General features: G+C 42.5%; 1 protein-coding gene across 9 annotated transcripts in view; it reads right to left on the reverse strand.

Annotated features, from left to right (window-relative positions):
• The window catches only part of nap1l4a (nucleosome assembly protein 1-like 4a), a 60,444-nt gene that overhangs the window by 36,160 nt on the left and 2,201 nt on the right, over positions 1 to 22,083 (reverse strand). For 5 of the 9 annotated variants that reach the window (XM_039017076.1, XM_039017077.1, XM_039017074.1 and 2 more), the window contains exons 3-9: positions 12,186 to 12,258; positions 8,408 to 8,552; positions 5,639 to 5,725; positions 4,579 to 4,710; positions 4,344 to 4,415; positions 3,927 to 4,066; positions 1,421 to 1,566 (exon numbers count right to left, since the gene is read on the reverse strand). In XM_039017076.1, coding sequence (XP_038873004.1) covers positions 1,421 to 1,566; positions 3,927 to 4,066; positions 4,344 to 4,415; positions 4,579 to 4,710; positions 5,639 to 5,725; positions 8,408 to 8,552; positions 12,186 to 12,258 — 795 coding nt within the window. Of the gene's footprint in view, positions 1 to 1,420; positions 1,567 to 3,926; positions 4,067 to 4,343; positions 4,416 to 4,578; positions 4,711 to 5,638; positions 5,726 to 8,407; positions 8,590 to 12,185; positions 12,259 to 22,083 lie in introns of all 9 variants that reach the window. The other 4 variants (XM_039017078.1, XM_039017079.1, XM_039017080.1 and 1 more) reach the window with 2 other exon arrangements.

The following is a 22,083-nucleotide window of genomic DNA, read 5'->3' on the forward strand; positions in this document are numbered from 1 at the left end:
TACTTGTTTCAAAAAAGCCTCTAAATAAGATCTGGTGCAACCAATTACCTTCAGAAGTCACATAATTTGTTAAATAAAGTCCACCTGTGTGCAATCTAAGTGTCACAATCTCAGCATATATACACACACCTGTTCTGAAAGGCCCCAGAGTCTGCAACACCACAAAGCAAGGTGCACCACCAAGCAAGCGGGACCATGAAGACCAAGGAGCTCAAACAGGTCAGGCACAAAGTTGTGGAGAAGCACAGATCAGAGTTAGATTATAAAAAAATATCACAAACTTTGAACATCCCACGGAGCACCATTAAAGGCATTCAAAAAAAATCTAAGAATATAGCACCACAACAAACCTGCCGTGAGAGGGCCACCCACCAAAACTCACAGACCAGGCAAGGAGGTCATTAAGGGGAAACATTTAAATGTCTTGGAATGGCCTAATCAAAGCCCAGACCTCATTCCAATTGAGAATCTGTGTTGTGACTTTAAGATTGCTGTAAACCAGCAGAACCCATCCAACTTGAAAGAGCTGGAGTATTGGCTTTGGGGGGTGAATAGTTATGCACGCTCAAGTTCCGTTTTTTTGTCTTATTTCTTGTTTGTTTGTTCCACAATAAAAAATATTTTGCATCTTCAAAGTGGTAGGCATGTGTAAATCAAATGATACAAACACCCCCCCCCCCCAAAAAATCTATTTTAATTCCAGGTTGTAAGGCAACAAAATAGGAAAATGCCAAGGGGGGTGAATACCTTTGCAAGCCACTGTACCATCAACACTAGCTGTAAATCATTTGGATGGGCTTTCTATTAGTAATGATGATTCAAGGAAACATTTATTATTTCATGATCTGTGAAGTTTTACATAAGTCTATGTATTGTACTAGTAGGCTAGAATAAGGAAAAGAGAAAATATTACTTACCTTTCTTAAAAATGGCATTGAAATTGGTATAAAACACTTACCCATTGACTCAAAAACCCCAAATTAGGGACTTGAGACTTGACCTGAGCTCTCGAACTTGAGACTTGCCTATTATTACTTCGGATTTAATGCGAGAGCAAAATTGTGACTTGTTCCCATGTCTGCCATCAATGATCTTCAACCAACTTGAATGAGCTTGAGCAATTTTGCCAAGAACAATTAGATAGATGGGGCCCCATGAGTTTTGCAAAGTTGGAGGAAATGTATTCAAAATGATTTGTAATTGCTGTCAAAGGTGCTTCTTCAAAGGGGTGTGAAGACCTATGCATCTTCATTTTCAAAAACGTCTATACATTTTTTCTTCCACTTTGAACGTGTGGAGTAGGTCATGTAGATCAGTGGGGGGGGGGGGGGGGGATCCCAATTTAATCCACATTTAGATTTAAATAGAAGGGAGCAAAATGTGCAAAGGGTGTATAGACTAGTTTGTGGTGTGTTCTCACCTTTAATGGGGTTGAAGAAGTTGAAGAAGGAGTCGTTGGGCACCTGCTTGGAGACTGTGCGGACAGTGCCACGGCCTTTGTGCTTCTGCTTCTTCTTAATGGTCTTCACCGTCACATCCTTCCCCTTATGCCAGTCTATCTGACAACTAGCGTGGAGGGCAGGGAGAGAAAGGAGAAATTACAATTGAATGGACTTTGTTTTATGTGCTGACTGACATGACGAGTAAAACTGTGAGGGCCGGTTTCTGCAAAGTCCTGGACTAAAAAGCATTGTCAATGGAGAATCTCCATTGAAATAGCGTTTCAGTCCAGGACTGACCTTAAACCCCTAGTCGATGTCCGCACCCCATAAAAACCTGTCAGTTTAAGCTAGAGATAGTCCCCAACAAAAAGAGGTTTCCCGTAGTGAATCTTTTTTTTATGCGTTTGTATGGGCTAAAACAAGGCCCGAAAATTATTTTATCAAATATATATTTTTTTATATCTTTTGACACTTCAAGGGGTCTTAAAATTCAAAATCAAATAGCTAAATGATCCTTGGTATGACCCTAAAACAATTACATATAGTTTAGTAGAACCCCACCTCCACAGGCTTAGACTTATGGGTTAATCTACGTGCTGGAAAACATCCCTTGAGGTTTTGGTTTATTATTGTCACAACACCATGATACACAATTTTCCATGGCAAAAAAGAAAAACACTGAACTCTATGGTCTATTAAACAGATACTCAGCGATATGACATGTAACAGATGAGCAATGCGTTACAATGCACTCAGAGTAGATGCGCATTAACTTCTCTAGGGTAGGGGGCAGCATTTTCATGTTTGGATGAAAAGCATACCCAAATTAAACTGCCAGCTACTCATCCACAGAAGATAAGATATGCATATTTATTAGTAGATTTGGATAGAAAACACTCTGAAGTTTATAAAACTGTTTGAATCATGTCTGAGTATAACAGAACTTATTTAGCAGGCGAAACCCCGAGGACAAACAAGATTTTTTTTTTTTAGGTCACTCTTTTCAATGGGTTTTCATTGGGAATCAAGATTTCTAATTGACCTGCTTGCAGTTCCTACAGCTTCCACTGAATGTCAACAGTCTAGAGAAATTGGTTGAGGTTATTCCTTTGTGTAATGAAGAAATACGGCCATCTTGAAGTCGAGTCACTCTAGGTGTCCTGTTAGATTAGAAGCGCATGACCAGAAAGCATGCAACGGTTGGTTTTAATCCTGTATTGAACACAGATCATCCCGTCTTCAATTTTAACGATTATTAGCGTTAAAAAAATACCAAAAGTTGTATTACAAAAGTAGTTTGAAATTTTTTGACAAAGTTTACAGGTAACCTTTGAAATATTTTGTCGTCACGTTTGAGCAAGTTGGAACCTGTGTTTTTCTGGATCAAACGCGCCAAATAAATTGACATTTTGGATATATAATCGACAGAATTAAATCGAACAAAAGGACCATTTGTGATGTTTATGGGACATATTGGCGTGCCAACAACAGAAGCTCGTCAAAGGCATGAATTATATTTTTTATTTCTGCGTTTTGTGTCGTGCCTGCAAGGTTGGAATATGCTTATCTCTCTGTTTACAATGGCGCTATCCTCAGAAAATAGCATCGTATGCTTTCGCCGAAAAGCCTATTTGAATTTTGACATGTTGGCTGGAGTCACAACCAGTGTAGCTTTAATTTGGTATCTTTCATGTGTGATTTAATTAAAGTTTTATTTAATAGTAATTTTCTTAGTAATTAATTTGAATATGGCGCTCTGAATTTTCTCAGGCTTTTTGCCAAGTGAGATAGTAGCGTCCCGCCTAAACTTGGATATAAATATGAACTTTACCGAACAAAACATACATGTATTGTGTAACATGAAGTCCTATGAGTGTCATCTGATGAAGATCATCAAAGGTTAGTGATTCATTTTATCTTTATTTCTGCTTTTTGTTACTGCTCTCTTTGGCTGGAAAAATGGCTTTCTTTTTCTGTGACTTGGCTCATACCTAACAATCGTTTGGTGTGCTTTCGTCGTAAAACCTTTTTGAAATCGGACACAGCGGCTGGATTTACAACAAGTGTAGCTTTAAAATGGTGTAAAATACTTGTATGTTTGAGGAATTTAAATTATGGGATTTCTGTTTTGAATTTGGCGCCCTGCAGTTTCACTGGCTGTTGACGAGGTGGGACGCTACCGTCCCACATACCCTAGAGAAGTTAAACAGCTACAACTTGATAGCTGCGGGTCTGGAAACAGCTGGGAAGTGAAGCCTAGCATTTCAATTAGTTTTTGCAGAAATTGACCCGATATTGCCATTCACTTCGTGAATATGTAAAACATGTGCAATAGCTTAGAAAATAAAGACATTTGACTCTTGGTGGAAACATTATTTGTTTACAACATTAGGACCACTTTACTAAGGAAATGTTTTTTGTTTCCTTGCTATGAGTATTGAGATCGAGAATCGTGATAATCTCCCTAATGTCGTTGAACCTCACCCTTCACAGGCGAAAATTTCCGGGCCCTCAAATGAGAAGGGATCATCGTCATCAGGCTCCGACTTCATCTTGTAAACTTTAGAGAGCACAGCGTTGTTGAAGAAACCATTTGGCTCAAAGTGGAACTCCAGTGTGAAACTCTGCCAAGGGGAAACAATAGAGAGACAAATTACACAGAAAATACCTTCACAAAAACCACTGTCTCGCACATACAGAGATTATTCGATCAGCTATGTGATCAGTTTATTGTACAAAATGTATTCATTCTATGAATAAAGGGATGCGATCTGAAAAAAACAAGTCAGAAGAGGATCTCAATTATCAATTTCAACTTTCGACATTCAGACACAGATGAAGGATTCAATGATCCTGGGAAAAAAAGATGGATCCCAGACTCAGTTGGATTGTAATACCTACCATAGGTTCTCCAGGCTCAGAGAACTTGACTTGGATGTCCTGAAGGTGCTTCAGGATAGGCTCATCGTGTTCCTGATGGGACAGAAACCGCTTCAATGCAGTACTCCACTCCAATGTGTTTACATTGTAGCATATCACTCAGATGTAGCATATCACTCACCACTCCACTGTGTGCGCGCTAGTTAGGAGAAATCACACACTGACTAGGCTCCACATGAAAGTAAGACAGTCTTACCTGCAGCATGTCACTAAGCATGTCCACGCTCTTGAAGATGGTGAGCCAGAACTCGGGTATGCCTTTGGGGTCTTCCTCTGGGGCGGCATCCTCTTCCTTCTCCTCAACAGCAGCCTTCTTCTTCAGCTCCTCCTACAGGCAGACAATTGTTACTACACTTTGATTTCTCATGTATTCCCCATCTGTGCATGTACTATGCAGTTGTCAGTTACCAACAGTTGTCCTGGAGAGCTATCCTTTTGTTCAAGTGCAGCACATTTTAAGGGTGGATGGTAGGCCCGTTACTTGTCCTGGATGGTTCGAGCTGTCTGGCTGGTGCCGGTGAGCAAGCAGAGGCAGGAAGCAGAAGATCCAGTGCAAGATTTTTAATTTTAAGGCTCTTGGAGCAGGTATATACAAATCATCCAACAAGATGCTGGACCAGGCTCAAAGTAAATAATAAATATAAAGATTGAAGATCAGTCTGACTAGCCCCAGGACTCCAAACACCAACTAACCCCTGCAGAGACAGGCAGCCATCTTACTCTCCCATAAGGCACCAGGTGACAGGAAACACTTGTAATTGAATGCACTTTGTCAAACTAAGCCAATAAAAACCTCTACAGTTTAGTTACTATAACCTGTACGATACAGAAATATAGATTACTTTGAAAGAGCTGGACTAGAACAAACTTTATCCGATTTACTTCTCATGTCTTCTGTAATTTATATTCAATGTTTAATGATTTAAACTAGATCTAACACAGGTAACACAATACACCAACATTTGGTGAGGTGACCAAGCACCATGTATAATTTGAAATGGGACTAACGAGGAAGTAGAGTTAGCGTTCTCATTTGCAACAACAAAAATGTATACTCTGGTTCCTAGTTTGAAGGTTCCATCTCCAAGCACCATGTATAATTTGAAATGGGACTAACGAGGAAGTAGAGTTAGCGTTCTCATTTGCAACAAAAATGTATACTCTGGTTCCTAGTTTGAAGGTTCCATCTAAACAGAGCTGTGACTGGCTACAAGGTGTTTGAGGGGCATGATACATGAGCCAATCAGTTCACTAACCGCTAGCTCTTCCTCCTCCTCTCTGTCGTTGTGCCACTCACAGTCTTCGTCTGTGGGTTCCACTGTGGCTGTCACCACGTCTCGTCTCTGTGGGTAGAACACGCGCATATAAAAAAATCAGTGACTGGCAAGACACAGCATGCACCAACTTAAAAAAAAAAAAAAGAGCCAACCACTAACTACTAGGGATGTGACAGTGACAATTGATCGGTTTTCCATTAAAATAAGAAATGTAATAAAATCAAGGTGAATTCACAACGTAGCGGCACTGGTGCCAGTAATTGTTTAGGTCTCATGGTGCATCCCTTTCAGATGGTTAAACATTGCACCTGTTCTACCATTACTGTAACTCCATTCCACCTCGCAAAGTTGGCATTTCCTTCTCATTTAACTTCTCAAAAGTATTGCCTTACAGATATTTCTCTGCCATTTTCCCAATTGGTAAAGACAATGACTTCGTGGCGGAGTCGACTACAAAATAATTTATTCCTCGACTCCTTGCTCGCCGACTCCCGGTGTTGACTCCCATTTCTGTGTGTCAAGATTAGATTGCGCTAGGAACCAACTCTTAAGTTTAAGTATTTTTGGAACCGAGGAGAATGATTAGTTGCCGTACTACCTAGAACAAACACTTGCATCTTTCATAGCGAGCTAGTGAGGGACAGAGAGAGGGGAGGGGCACAGTATAGGCAGGTCGGCCACCAGGCATACAGTCAGAACCGTGCACTCTGCCTATCTATCGGCAATCAAAAGCCGTATCTCGCAATGGAAAGCTGTATCTTGCAATGTCTCGCAACTTCAGCAAAGCAGGGCCAATCAATAAATAGGCTAGGACAGTCTACACGCAATAGATCAAAGACTGAGAAAGAGCAGGGGTGTGTAATCATTAGGCCAAACATTTGCAAAACAGAAACTAAAAACGAGTTTCTATTGGACAAAATCCGGTAGGACCCTCCCCATTTCATTGTTTGCTTCCGTTTAACAAACATTTTGTAACAGAATCAGCATAATGAATACGCCCCCAGGCAGTGTTTCCACAAGCCACTAAATTGAAAAGCCGATAAATAAAAAATGGTGGTGGTCAATTGTCCGGGAGAAGAAAAAAAAGTAATTGAGAAATAATGAATATTAGCCTATTCATTGATGGAAATACCAGTCAATATAAATACATTTGACTGGTCATGCTTAGTCTACAGGTTATTTTGCCTAATTTTGTGAAATTAAATTGGCACGTGAGTAAGCTACAGTATATTCATCTTATTTATCACACCCGTACCAGCATACAGATTCAGATGCAGCAGCAGCTCAAACAGAAAGCAGAATTCATCAGCGCGTCACACAACACTTTGCAATTAGCTGTTGGCATTTTCAAACCTGAACTTTTAATACACAAATGAATTACTTAAAAATCATACAATGTGATTTTCTGTATTTTTGTTTTAGATTCAGTCTCTCACAGTTGAAGTGTACCTATGATAGAAATTAGACCTCTACATGCTTTGTAAATAGGAAAACCTGCAAAATCGGCAGTGTATCAAATACTTGTTCTCCCCACTGTACATATGAGATGACTAATGTAGGGTATGTAAACATTTTATTAAGTGGCATTGTTTAAAGTGGTCATGGTCAGAGTACTTTGGTGCCTTTTGTAAACTCCAAGCGGGATGTCATGTGCCTTTTACTGAGGAGTGGCTTCCATCTGGCCACCACCATAAAGGCTTGATTGGTGGAGTGCTGCAGAGATGAATGTCCTTATGGAAGGTTCTCCCATCAACACAGAGGAACTCTGACAGAGTAACCATCGGGTTCTTGGTCACCTCCCTGACCAAGGCCCTTCTCCCCCGATTGCTCAGTTTGGCGGAGCAGCCAGCTCTAGGAAGAGTCTTGGTGGTTCCAAACGTCTTCCATTTGAAAATGATGGAGGCCACTGTGTTCTTGAGGACCTTCAATGCTGCAGAAATATGTTGGTACCCTTCCCCAGATCTGTGCCTCGACCCAATCCTGTCTTGGAGCTCTACAGACAATTCCTTCTACCTCATGGCTTGGTTTTTGCTCTGACATGCACTGTCAACTGTGGGACCTTATATAGACAGGTGTGTGCCTTTCCAAATCAAGTCCAATGAATTGAATTTACCACAGGTGGCCTCCAATCAAGTTTTAGAAACATCTCAAGGATGATCAATGGAAACATGATGCACTTGAGCTCAATTTCAAGTCTCATTGCAAAGGGTCAGATTAAAAAGGTCTGTTTTTTTATTAGTAATAAATTTGCAAAAGTGTAAAAAAAAAATAATTGCTTTGTCATTATGGGGTATTGTGTAGATTACTGAGTTTATTTCTATATATATATTTTTCCAATTTTAATATAAGGATGTAACGTAACAAAATGTGGACAGAGTCAAGGGCTCTGAATACTTTCAGAAGGCATTATACGTAAATGGTAGCTTCAACTTCATTTGGTCGCTATAAATTATAACCTGTTGTCCGATGAGCACCTGTCTTCATACTTGATGCCAAAGTAGCGCTCCCTCTTTTTTGCATCGAGTAGTGAGTCACTGTTGGAAGTATTCCACCTCTTTCCCTTCCTGTGGGGCGTCATTATCTAAAAGTGGTTTCCTGTCCTTAGTCTGTACAAATTGTTAAGAAATTTCTAGTATATGTCCGTCATTTGCTTTCAGTAATCCTGTTATTAGCTCAGTGCCCAGGAGAGGAAAGGACACAAGAGGAAGCCACAAAGGTAGCACCTGTAGTAGTGGGGTGTGACTGTACCTTGTCGAAGAGGGGTTGGTAGAGGCCAGCGTACTTCCTCTCCAGCTCATGGACTTCCTCATAGAACTTTGCTTCTATGTTGGCACATTGCACCTGTAGCTTCTTCAGGGCGTAGACTCGCCTCTTCACAGCCTTGGGGAGCAGGCTGGGGAAGAGCGGGAGAGGCATAATCATGCACACTCCTCACAAAATGGTAAATCCATGTAGCAAAGTGCACACATAAGGAGAAAGGACAGATTGAGTGAATATACAACATCCCAGAACCCAGAGCCATGCATGTCTAAAATAAAGTATAGTAGCATATATCTATGAGGGCAATTCTGTGGGAAAGTCAATCGGAGCATGGAAAATAAAGTTTGTCATTTGCAAATGGGGCTGTGGCAACAAAGTCTCTCAGAGAAGAAAATTGGTTGTAAGTGCTCAGAATATACATTTGACCTGGCGGTACAAATCAAAAGCTATGCATGAAGCCTCTTTAGTCATAAGATTCCTACCTAGTCAGATATTTAGAAGACCTCATGAGCTGTCCTAACCAGTTAAACGTTACATTTATTTAAGTAGGCAAGTCAGTTAAGAACAAATTCTTATTTACAATGACGGCCTCCCCGGCCAAACCCGGACGACGCTGGGCCAATTGTGCGCCACCCTATGGGACTCCCAATCGCGGCCTGTTGTGATACAGCCTCGATTCGAACCAGGGACTGTAGTAACGCCTCTTGCATTGAGATGGTGCCTTGGCCCGCTGCACCACTCAGAAGCCCATTAGCCGGTAATAGCCGCCTTTTGTCTGATATTTGCATAATTAAGTGCAGTTAAATTTGGAGTGTACAGGATATTTGTTATACATCTTCTCACATCCGTACAGCATACAGATAGAGCCTTTGAGTGGAAAATCTGTCACACAGCACAAGAGCTGCTGCTGGAGCAAGACAACTGGGGACTCTGAAAAATACGGAGGTAAAATCATTACGTATTCCAGGTTGATAAGTCGGAGCTCTAGAAAGAGGCCCGAGGTCCCGAGTTGGAATTCCGAGTTGGACTGCCATTCAAAACTATTTTTCACCAGTCGGAGCTCTTCTTTCCCCCCCGAGTACCCAGTTGTCTTGAACTCACAAGTCTGAGATTTCAGAGTTGCCAGTTCAGTTGTTTTCAACACGGCGTCAAACGGCAACGGAAGGCAGGCGTCATCAGCGCGTCACACAACACTTTACAATGAGATGGAGGCAGTATGCATTTACCAAAACATATACCGCATTGTTTGAAACCTGAACGTTTTAATACGAGGCATGTCTTACCTTGCTTCCAAGCAGCCTATTAGATCACTCTTCTAAACTTCTAATGGACATTTTCATCTATCACATGAAACTGCTCACATGTGCAGTGATATTTTGACAATGGTGGTTTCCCGCTAATAGCATTATGGAGCGAAGATTCGCAAGTAGCCTACTGCCTTGTGCACATTGCTGCGCGTATAATGTATAGAAATAATGGTTTGTCAACGTTAAGCTAAACGTTCTCATCTGCTGCATCAAACTCATTGCTTTTTAAATGTACTTTTTTAGTTTGTAGCCTAGGCCTACTGGTTGTATAAATCTGGGATCTATCGTCCCGCAACTGTCCCAGAGTGTTTGGAATAGGTCATTTCTTTCTCGACAAGCTGACAAATAGAACTTGTAAACTTTTCTACTATTCGTCTTGTTGGCTGAGGAAAAGTAAATGTGGACAATTATTCTACAATGTTCAAAGTGCACATCAGAATTCGGTAAGGACTGCACATCATTGTAATCTCGACTTGCATGTTCTGTTAATATGAATGACCATATTCAAAATGTGATTTCTGTCATTCTGAGCACTGTGGGTGGACGCCCTAAACAGGTTACATACCCAATGCATACGGCACCAGTAAATTTCTATAATGTCTGGTCAATTAAACGTTACATTAGCTGGCTAGTCAGTTCAAATAATGACCATACACTATACAAAATAGTATGTTGACACCCTTTGAAATTAGTGGATTTGGCCATTTCAGCCACACCGGTTGCTGACCAGCGTAAACAATCGAGCACACAGCCATGTAATCTCCATAGACAAACATTGGCAGTAGAATGTCCTCACTGAAGAGCTCAGTGACTTTCAACATGGAACCATCATAGGATGCCACCTTTCCAACAATTCAGTTCGTCAAAATTCTGCCCTGCTACGAAGTGGAAACGTCTAGCAGCAACAACGGCTCAGCTGCAAAGTGGTAAGCCACACAAGTTCACAGAACGGGACCGCAACAATCACTAGAGTTCCAAACTGCCTCTGGAAGCAACGTCAGCACAAGAAGTTTTCGTCGGGAGCTTCATGAAATGGGTTCCGATAGCCGAGCAGCCACACACAAGCCCAAGATTACCATGCACAATTCAAAGCGTTGGCTGGTGTGGTGTAAAGTTCGCCGCCATTGGACTACGGAGCAGTGGAAACACGTTCTCTGGAGTGATGAATCATGCTTCACCATCTAGCAGTCCAACGGACAAATCTGGATTTGGAGGCCAGGAGAGCGCAACCTGCCCCAATGCATAGTGCCAACTGTAAAGTTTGGTGGAGGAGTGTAAAGTTCCAGTGAAGGGAAATCTTAACACTACAGCATACATTCTAAACGATTCTGTGCTTCCAACTTCGTGACAACAGTGTGAGGAAGGTCCCGTTTCAGCAATGCTCCCGTGCACAAAGCGAGGTACAAACAGAAATGGTTTACGGTTATGGGCGGAGCAGACAAGATCGGTGTGGAAGAACTTGACTGGCCTGCAAAGCCCTGAACTCAACCCCATCGAACACCATTGACGAATTGGAACGCCGACTACGAGCAAGGCCAATATCAGTGCCCGACCGCACTAATGCTCGTGGCTGAATGGAAGCAAGTCCCCGGCAATGTTCCAACATCTAGTGGAAAGTCTTCCCAGAAGCGTGTAGGCTGTTAAAGAAGCAAAGGTGGGACCAACGCCATATTAATGCCCATGGTTTTGGAATGGGATGTTCAACGAGCAAATGTCCTAGGGTTGCACAATTCTGGAAACTTTCAATAAACTTCCCGGGTTTCCCAAAATCCCGGTTGGAGGTTTTCCCCAGAATCAGAAAATCCATAATTCGCCAAACAGGATTTATGGAAAACCAGGGAATTTGTTGAAAGTTTCCAGAATTTTTGCAACCCTAGTTGTAGCCTCTAACTTCACCTTTAATTATGTCATTTTAATTCCATCTTCCATCGATTAGATCTCTTAACTTGCTTTCCGTCCAGCGGAGCACCAATTGCAACTGCCTCTCCACAGCGAGCACATTGAAAGGATCAGAAAGCATGCCTTTTTTTTGGCAAACTTTTCCAGATCATCAATATAGTGCCCTTATGTTTTGATTTCTAAGACATTCTCAGGTTTATAGGCCTATCACATCAAAATAAATCATGGATTTTATTGTGATGGTGTAGGCTATATTAAATGGATTTATTCAATTTCCTAAAATGTAGAAGTTCCAAAGCCGCGCAGCAGCAGCTTGTACGCGTAAAAGCGCAGTGATAAACACCTTTATGTTAATTAACGGTCAATTAGTGACACTGGCTGACAAGATTTCATGACCTCCACAGCCCTAGTCACACCCCTACTATAGACACACACATCAAAAGGTTAGTTTATATATTTGGTTAGTCCATTACGCAAGACATGAAAACATTTATTTTGCGTGAAAACGTAACATCCATAGTGCTGGAATCGCCCATAAAAGATCTGTGACCAGTGCTCACCTCTCCATGTTGTGGAGGCTGTCCTGTCTGTCCAACGGTCCTCCTGGGATCTGCATGCCATGGTCTCCCTTACCTGTCAATCAAACCAGAGCACACACACCGACTCACACTTGAGCACTACTACTCACCAATTCATTGTGTGAATCATGCTGGCCACGTTCCAATCTGCAAATTTACACTGAATCTAAATTGTATTTCCATGATTCCTCATGTCCCATCTCCTCCTCCAATGTGCTTTGAGAAGGAGGCAAGGAGGTCAGGGGTGCTGCAACTATATGAAGAAATGTAATCATAACCTGTGAGCCAGAGAATATTTTCAGGACCACAGCGAGTGATCGCAACCAAGCGCAAGAGAAACCACTGTCTTTAGCAACATGGCTGTGGAGAGCGCCACTGGGCTGCGCCCAACCCCCCCACCAGAGTTCTTAATGAGCAGATTCTACAGATAATTGTTTATTCTCCTACCTTGGCAAACACTACATTGATCTGTCACAAGACGCAGGCCTCCTAATTGTCCCTAGAATTTCTAAGCAAACAGCTGGAGGCAGGGCTTTCTCCTATAGAGCTCCATTTTTATGGAATGGTCTACCTACCCATGTGAGAGACGCAGACTCGGTCTCAACCTTTAAGTCTTTACTGAAGACTCATCTCTTCAGTAGGTCATATGATTGAGTGTAGTCTGGCCCAGGGGTGAGAAGGTGAACGGAAAGGCTCTGGAGGAACGAACCACCCTTGCTGTCTCTGCCTGGCCGGTTCCCCTCTCTCCACTGGGATTCTCTGCCTCTAACCCTATTACAGGGGCTGAGTCACTGGCGCTCTTCCATGCCGTCCCTAGGAGGGGTGCGTCACTTGAGTGGGTTGAGTCACTGACGTGATCTTCCTGTCTGGGTTGGCGCCCCCCCCTTGGGGTGTGCTGTGGCAGAGATCTTTGTGGGCTATACTTGGTGGTTGAAGATATCCCTCTAGTGGTGTGGGGGCTGTGCTTTGGCAAAGTGGGTGGGGTTATATCCTGCCCGTTTGGCCCTGTCCGGGGGTATCATCGGATGGGGCCACAGTGTCTCCTAACACCTCCTGTCTCAGCCTCCAGTATTTATGCCGCAGTAGTTTATGTGTCGGGGGGCTAGGGTCAGTCATATCTGGAGTACTTCTCCTGTCTTGTCCTGTGTGAATATAAGTATGCTCTCTCTAATTCTCTTTCTTTCTCTCGGAGGACCTGAGCCCTAGGACCATGCCTCAGGACTACCTGGCATGAAAACTCCTTGCTGTCCCCAGTCCACCTGGCCGTGCTGCTGCTCCAGTTTCAACTGTTCTGCCTGCGGCTATGGAACCCTGACCTGTTCACCGGACGTGCTACCTGTCCAAGACCTGCCGTTTTCAACTCTCTAGAGACAGCAGGAGCGGTAGAGATACTCTTAATGATCAGCTATGAAAAGCCAACTGACATTTACTCCTGAGGTGCATAGTTGTTGCACCCTCGACAACTACTGTGATTATTATTATTTGACCCTGCTGGTCACCTATGAACATCTTGGCCATGTTCTGTTATAATCACCACCCGGCACAGCCAGAAGAGGACTGGCCACCCCTCATAGCCTGGTTCCTCTCTAGGTTTCTTCCTAGGTTTTGGCCTTTCTAGGGAGTTTTTCCTAGCCACCGTGCTTCTACACCTGCATTGCTTGCCGTTTGGGGTTTTAGGCTGGGTTTCTGTACAGCACTTTGAGATCAGCTGATGTAAGAAGGGCTTTATAAATTTGATTTGATCTGTATTATTATTAATCCCCTTCCCCCAAAGTTTAGATTTGTAAAACAATAGGAAATAAAACCCGATTTAATTTCAACCGCAAGTACTGTGTTGGGCCTCCTGATTATACGCCACAAATTACTGCCGAAACCCAGGAGGGAGGGATTCCTCAATGGAAAAATGACACGGGATATTGAAGATTATATTGAAAACGTGGAGTTCAGAAACCATGGCCGAGCAACTTGCACGATGAAATACGGATTCGGGGAACGACAAGGACGGCCACCCAAGTCATAGACTGTACTCTCTGCTACAGCACGGCATGCGCTACCGGCACGCCAAGTCTAGGTCCAAAAGGCTCCTTAACAGCTTCTACACCAAAGCCACAAGACTGCTGAACAGTTAATTAAATGGCCACCCGGACTATCTGCATTGACACGCCCCCACCCTTGTTTTTACACTGCTGCTACTCACTGTTCATCTATGCAAGGTCACTTTACCCCTACCTACATGTACAAATTACCTAGACTAACCTGTATCCCCACACATTGACTAAGCACCGGTACCCCCTTTATATAGCCTCATCATTGTTATTTTATTGTGTTACTTTGTTTATTTTTGACTTCAGTAAATATTTTCCTAACTCTATATTCTTAACTGCATCGTTCTTTAAGGGCTTGTAAGTAAGAATTTCACGGTAAAATCTAAACCGGTTGTATTCGGCGCATGTGTCAAATAAAATTTGATTTAATTTGAAATCAAAGTCCATAGTCTAGACTCAATGGGAGTTGACGAGACCACTTAAAGTAACTTACAATGCCAAATACGAAGAACAATGATCACAGAAGAGATCAGGTTAGAGTTCACTCATTCACAAGATTATGACAATGTTCTCAGTGAAGAAAGATCATGAGGTTCCTGCAGAAAGAGGCTGAGAGAACGGCTAATCTGACAGACAAAAGTAGGAGACGGTCCCAAGACAGAGATAAGCAATGTGGGACAGTACATGGGAGAACATTAGAGAGAAAGCCCAACACATTGACAGCAATGTTTCACAGACGTGCGATGGATAGTCACAATTAGAGGTTGCCCGATTAATTAGTGCCGATTTTAAGTTTTTATAACAATCGATAATCTGCATTTTTGGACACCGATTATGGCCGATTACATTGCACTCCACGAGGAGACTGACTACCTGTTATGCGAGTGCAGCAAGGAGCCAAGCTAAGGTTCTAGCTAGCATTAAACTTCTCATAAAAACAATCAATCTTAACAATCACTAGTTAACTACACATGGTTGATGATATTACTAGTTCATCTAGATTGTCCTGCATTGCATATAATCGATGCAGTGCCTGTTAATGTATCATTGAATCACAGCCTATTTCGCCAAAAGGGTGATTTAACAAGCGCATTCGCGCAAAAAAAAGCCCTGTCGGTACACCAATGTGTACCTAACCATCAACGCCTTTCTTAAAATCAATACACAAATATATATTTTTAAACCTGCATATTTAGTTAATATTGCCTGCTAACATGAATTTATTTTAACTAGGGAAATTGTGTCACTTCTCTTGCGTTCTGTGCAACAGAGGAGTCAGGGTATATGCAGCAGTTTGGGCCGCCTGGCTCGTTGCGAACTGTGTGAAGACCATTTCTTCGTAACAAAGACAGCCACCTTCGCCAAATGGAGGATGATTTAACAAAAGCACATTTGCGAAAAAAGCACTATCATTGCACGAATGTACCTAACCATAAACATCAATGCCTTAAAATCAACACACAGAAGTATATATTTTTTTAGCCTGCATATTTACTAGGCAAATTGCGTCACTTCTCTTGCGTTCATTGCACGCAGAGTCAGGGTATATGCAACAATTTGGGCCACCTGGCTCGTTGCGAACTAAATTGCCAGAATTTTACATAATTATGACATAATTGAAAGTTGTGCAATGTAACAGCAATATTTAGACTTAAGGATGCCACCCGTTAGATAAAATACGGAACGGTTCCGTATTTCACTGAAATCATTTTGTTTTCGAAATGATAGTTTCCAGATTTTACCATACATTCTTCTCTGCAGATCCTCTCAAGCTATGTGAGGTTGGATGGGGAGCATTGTTGCACAGCTATTTTCAGGTCTCTCCAGAGGTGTTCGATCGGGTTCAAGTCTGGGCTCTGGCTGGGCCACTCAAGGACATTCAGAGACTTAAGCCAGTCCTGCATTGTCTTGGCTGTGTGCTTAGGGTCTTTGTCCTGTTGGAAGGTGAACCTTCGCCCCAGTCTGAGGTCCTGAGAGCTCTGGAGCAGGTTTTCATCAAGGCCCTCCCTGTACTTTACTCCATCTTTGCCTCAATCCTGACACGTCTCCCAGTCCCTGCCTCTGAAAAACATCCCCAAAGCAGGTTTCCTCCAGACGTGATACATGTTCAATCTCGGTTTTATCAGGTTCTTTTGGCAAACTTCAAGTGGGCTGTCATGTAGATTTTACTGAGGAATAGGTAAGGTTTGGCCACTCTACCATAAAGGCCTGTTTGTTAGAGTGCTGCAGAGATGGTTGTCCTTCTGGAAGGTTCTCCCATCTCCACAGAGGAACTCCAGAGCTCTGTCAGAGTGACCATTGGATTCTTGGTCACTTCCCTGACCAAAGCCCTTCTCCCCCGATTACTCAGTTTGGCCGGGCGGCCAGCTCTAGGAAGAGTCTTGGTGGTTCCAAACTTCTTCCATTTGAGAATGATGGAGGCCACTGTGTCCTTGGGGACCTTCAATGCTGCAGACATTTTTTTGGTACCCTTCCCCAGATCTGTGCATTGACACAACCCTGTCTCAGAGCTCTAAGGACAATTCCTTCGACCTCATGCCTTGGTTTTTGCTCTGACATGCACGGTCAATTGTGGGACCTTATATAAACAGGTGTGCGCCTTTCCAAATCATGTCCAATCAATTGAACTTACCACAGGTGGACTCCAATCAAGTTGCAGAAACATCAAGGATGATCAATGGAAACAGGATGCACCTGAGCTTAATTTTGAGTCTCATTGCAAAGGGTCTAAATAATTAAGATATTTTTTATGTTTGTTATTTATTCACAAAAATGTTCTAAAAAACTATTTTCGCTTTGTCATTGAGGTAGTGTGTGTAGTTTGCTGAGTATTATTTAAATAAATAAAAAATCAATTTTAGAATAAGGCTGTAACGTAACAAAATGTGGGAAAAGTAATGGGGTCTGAATGCACTGTATACCATGTGTAGAATGCACGGAAGACACCACTGAACAATTCTGCACTCAGCCAATGAGTACCTAGATATGCCACGGAGAGCACATCAGATGCTGTAGTTTATTTCACCAGGTAACAGTGAAGGTAGCACGGTTTTACTGCAAACAGATAGGCATTTCTATAAACACTAATTTTTTCACGTTTTTTAAAGATGTTTTTCTTAGACCTCGACCAAACCGGAGCCGCACGTGCGTATTTTGTCTATACCCACCAGACGCATTCATGACACGCAGGTTAAAATGCAAAAAACCAACTATATTGAGACAAAAAAAAGCATTCATGGACATTTAGCTAGCTTGCTGTTGCTAGCTAATTCATAATTTGAGAAACATTGGGTAAATTTACCTGAAATGCATACGGTTCATTTTTTTGCTGGATCTTTGTAGAATTTTGAGTCATACAAAATCGTATTTTCTCTAATATAACAATTAATCCAGAGATAAAAGGGGAAACCTAGTACGATTTTAGTTTTGTTTTCTCTCTTCATTCATCTTCTGTGGATTTTATTTGGCAGTTGGCAACCAACTTTAAGGTGCATTACCACCACCAACTGGGGACCTCATTCAATTAGTATTCTTGTTAAAACCAATGAGTAGATGGGAGAGCCGGGACTTGCAGCGTGTTAAACGGAGAACCCTGTTGACGTGCACGAGCTGTTTGGATGAAACGATTGAATAACACTTGATTGTGTACATTTATTTTGCAACCGTTTAACCCCCTAGAGTCGATTGACACACTGGGAATCTAAATTACATAACAAAAAATCTGTCAGCTTAAACTAGAGAAATATTTAACTAGGCAAGTCAGTTAAGAACAACTTCTAATTTACAATGACAGCCTACCCTAGCCAAACCCAGACGATGCTGGGCCAATTGTGCGCCACCCTATGGGACTCCCAATCATGGATTTTTTAGCATTGGATGAGTCTCAATCCACTGCATCCGCCAATGTTTCACTTCCGCATCTGCAGTGAAAGATGGCAAAGCTAAAGCCGTGTTTGTCCGACCATGAAAATCTGTCTTCTCAAAGACGTTTGTATCGCCCAAATTGTTTGACTATGATCCCTCTATTGAAAGATGACACTCAAGAACACTATGGTGTTCTCCCTTTTGTTCTACGACACCCACAAGTGTCAGGAGACTCGTCTGAAGTCGGTACCACTGAGATGCCAACTTTTTTGGTAGCGTCCAAACCGTTCGGGCTACAAATTAATGGGACCCCACGAAGGTGGTCTTCATTATGCACTACAACCCCCACAAGTGTCATGTGACTGGTCTGAAGGTAACCGGTTTTTAAAAAACAAAATGTAAGAATGAAGAAAGTTTTGGGACTACCCCAAAAAAGGGCTTAAATGTGTGTAAAAGAAATGTATATCCACTGAGGTGTTTTTTTTTATATCTCCTAGATCTAGGACAGACTTCAAAACATGTATTCCTTGATTGTCCATTTTGCCATTAACAAAGATGTTATTCAATGTGTTTATGGGCTTTAGTAGTAAAGGCCAAAATCAATATTTTATCAAATAATTTAATATTTTTGGGGGATACCTAAAGGCATACTAAAATTCCAAATCAAAGAGCTAAAATCTACAGTATGACCATCTTAAAACAATTCCATATGTCAGCTTAGCACACCCTCCCCCAACCTCTTAAACTAAGGTACTAAAAGGCCCTAGCGCAGTCTAAAACGTGATTTACTTATGTTTTATATATACACATACACTACATGATCAAACGTATGTGGACACCTGCTCATTAACATTTATTTCCAAAATCATGGGAATTAATATGGAGTTGGTCCACACTTTGCAGCTTTAACTGCCTCCACTCTTCTGGGAAGGCTTTCCACTAGATGTTGGAACGGGGACTTGTTTCCAATCAGCCACAAGACCATTCGTGAGGTCAAGCACAGATGTTGGGCAATTAGGCTTGGCTCGCAGTCAGCGTTCCATTTCATCCCAAAGGTGTTTGATGGGGTTGAGGTCAGGGCTCTGTGCAAGCTAGTCAATTTCTTCCAAATCTCAACAAACTATTTCTTTATGGACCTTGCTTTGTGCACAGGGGCTTTGTCATGCTGAAACAGGAAAAGGCCTTCCCCAAACTGTTGTCAAAGTTGGAAGCACAGAATCATCTAGAATGTAATTGTATGTTGCAGCTTTTAGATTTGCCTTCACTGGAATTAAAGGGCCTGGCATCCACCAAACACAGATTAGTCCATAGAAAGTGTTTCCACTGCTCCAGAGTTCAATGGGGCGAGCTTTACACAAGTCCAGTCAATGCTTGGCATTGCACATGGCAATCTTATGCTAGTCTGCAGCTGCAGCTGCTCTGCAATGGAAACCCATTTCATGAAGCTCCCATCGAACAGTTAGTGCCGACGTTGCTTCCAGAGGCAGTTTGGAACTCGGTAGTGAGTGTTGCAACTGAGGACAGATAATTGAAACACTCTTCAGCACTCGGCGGTCCAGTTCTGTGAGGTTGTGTGGCCTACCACTTCGCAGCTGAGACGTTGTTGCTCCTAGATGTTTCCACTTCATAATAACAGCACTTACAGTTGACCAGGGCAACTCTAGCAGGGCAGAAAGTTGACTAACTGACTTGATGGAAAGGTAGCATCCTATGACGGTGCCACGTTGAAAATCACAGAGCTCTCCAACAAGGCCAGTCTACTGCCAATGTTTGTCTATAGATATTGCATGGCTTTGTGCTCGATTTTATACACTTGTCAGCAACAGGTGTGGCTGAAATAGCCAAATCCACTAATTTCAAGGGATGTCCACATACATACAAAGTTGAAGTCGGAAGTTTACATACATGTAGGTTGGAGTCATTAAAACTAGTTTTTCAACCACTCCACAAATGTCTTGTTAACAAACTATAGTTATGGCAAGTCAGGTAGGACATCTACTTTGTGCATGACATGTAATTTTTCCAACAATTGTTTAAAGATTATTTCACTGTATCACAATTCCAGTGGGTCAGAAGTTTACATACACTAAGTTGCCTGTGCCTTTAAACAGCTTGGAAAATTCCAGAAAATAATGTCATGGCTTTAGAAGCTTCTGATAGGCTAATTGACATCAATTGGAGGTGTACCTGTGGATGTATTTCAAGGCCTACTTTCAAATTGCCATGTCCGTACTGTGAGACGCCTAAGACAGCGCTACAGGGAGACAGGATGGACAGCTGATTGTTACACGTGGTCTGCCACTGCGAGGACAACACCTGCACAGGATCGGTACATCCAAACATCACACCTACGGGACAGGTACAGGATGGCAACAACTGCCGAGTTACACCAGGAATGCACAATCCCTCCATCAGTGCTCAGACTATCCGCAATAGGCTGAGAGAGGCTGGACTGAGGGCTTGTAGGCCTGTTGAAAGGCAGGTCCTCACCAGACATCACCATCAACAATATCGCCTATGGGCACAAACCCACCGTCGCTGGACCAGACAGGACTGGCAGAAAGTGCTCTTCACTGACAAGTCGCAGTTTTGTCTCACCAGGGGTGATGGTCGGATTCGCGTTTATCGTTGAAGGAATGAGCGTTACACCGAGGCCTGTACTCTGGAGCGGGATCGATTTGGAGGTGGAGGGTCCGTCATGGTCTGGGGCGGTGTGTCACAGCATCATTGGACTGAGCTTGTTGTCATTGCAGGCAATCTCAACGCTGTGCGTTACAGGGAAGACATCCTCCTCCCTCATGTGGTACCCTTCCTGCAGGTTCATCCTGATATAACCCTCCAGCATGACAAGACAGGAATGTCAGTGTTCTGCCAAGGCTAGCGAAGAGCCCGGATCTCAATCCTATTGAGCACGTCTGGGAGCTGTTGGATCGGAGGGTGAGGGCTAGGGCCATTCCCCTAAAAAATGTCCGGGAACTGCAGGTGCCTTGGTGGAAGAGTGGGGTAACATCTCACAGCAAGAACTGGCAAATCTGGTACCGTCCATGACGAGGCCACACCAGACACTGACTGTTACTTTTGATTTTGACCCCCCCCCTTTTGTTCAGGGACACATTATTCCATTTCTGTTAGTCACATGCCTGTGGAACTTGTTCAGTTTATGTCTCAGTTGTTTAATCTTATGTTCATACACATTTTTAAGTTAAGTATGCTGATAATAAACACAGTTGACAGTGAGAGGACGTTTCTTATTTTTCTGAGATATATATATATATCGCGTACGTTTTCACACTGAGGTTGGAATAATACTGTGAAAGTGACTATTAAATTTTTTTAATGTCATTTAACCTTTTTTTAACTAGGCAAGTCATTTCAGAACATGGTCTTATTTACAATGACAGCCTAGGAACAGTGGGTTAACTGCCTTGTTCAGGGGTAGAACAACAGATTTTTACCTTGTCAGCTCGGGGATTTGCTCTAACCTCTTGGCTACCTGCAGCCCCTTTTAGGGCGGCAGGTAACGCTTTTAGTGTAAGAGCTGTTTGAAAAGACCGCCTGGAATTTCAGCCTGTTTAGGTGGGATGGTTAATAGACCAATAAGAAAGAGTTCCAAACCTCTGCCAATAACAGCTAGTTCTCAGTTTTCCCCTCCCAGACAGTACTAGCCAAATTCTTACTCAAGAAATTGCTATTTTCTAAGATACTACATCTCTTTTTGGCCATTTGAATTGAAAACAATCACAATACGGTACTTAATTGTTACCCAGAAATGATTTGATGTTATGATAAAATGGACCTTTACAAATGTTCCATTAGTCAGATCTCTAGATGCTAGCTATCAAGATAAGAACATGTCAGCAGCTCTGTGACCAGGATCGTGTTCATCATGTCCCACAATGGAAAAACATTTGTAAATATTTTGGCGATGGAAAAAGAAAATGTGTGTTTCAAATCCGACAGGTCTAGGCAGT

The sequence above is a fragment of the Salvelinus namaycush genome, chromosome 21 (assembly GCF_016432855.1).
Source record: "Salvelinus namaycush isolate Seneca chromosome 21, SaNama_1.0, whole genome shotgun sequence".
NCBI classification, from domain to species: Eukaryota; Metazoa; Chordata; class Actinopteri; order Salmoniformes; family Salmonidae; genus Salvelinus; species Salvelinus namaycush.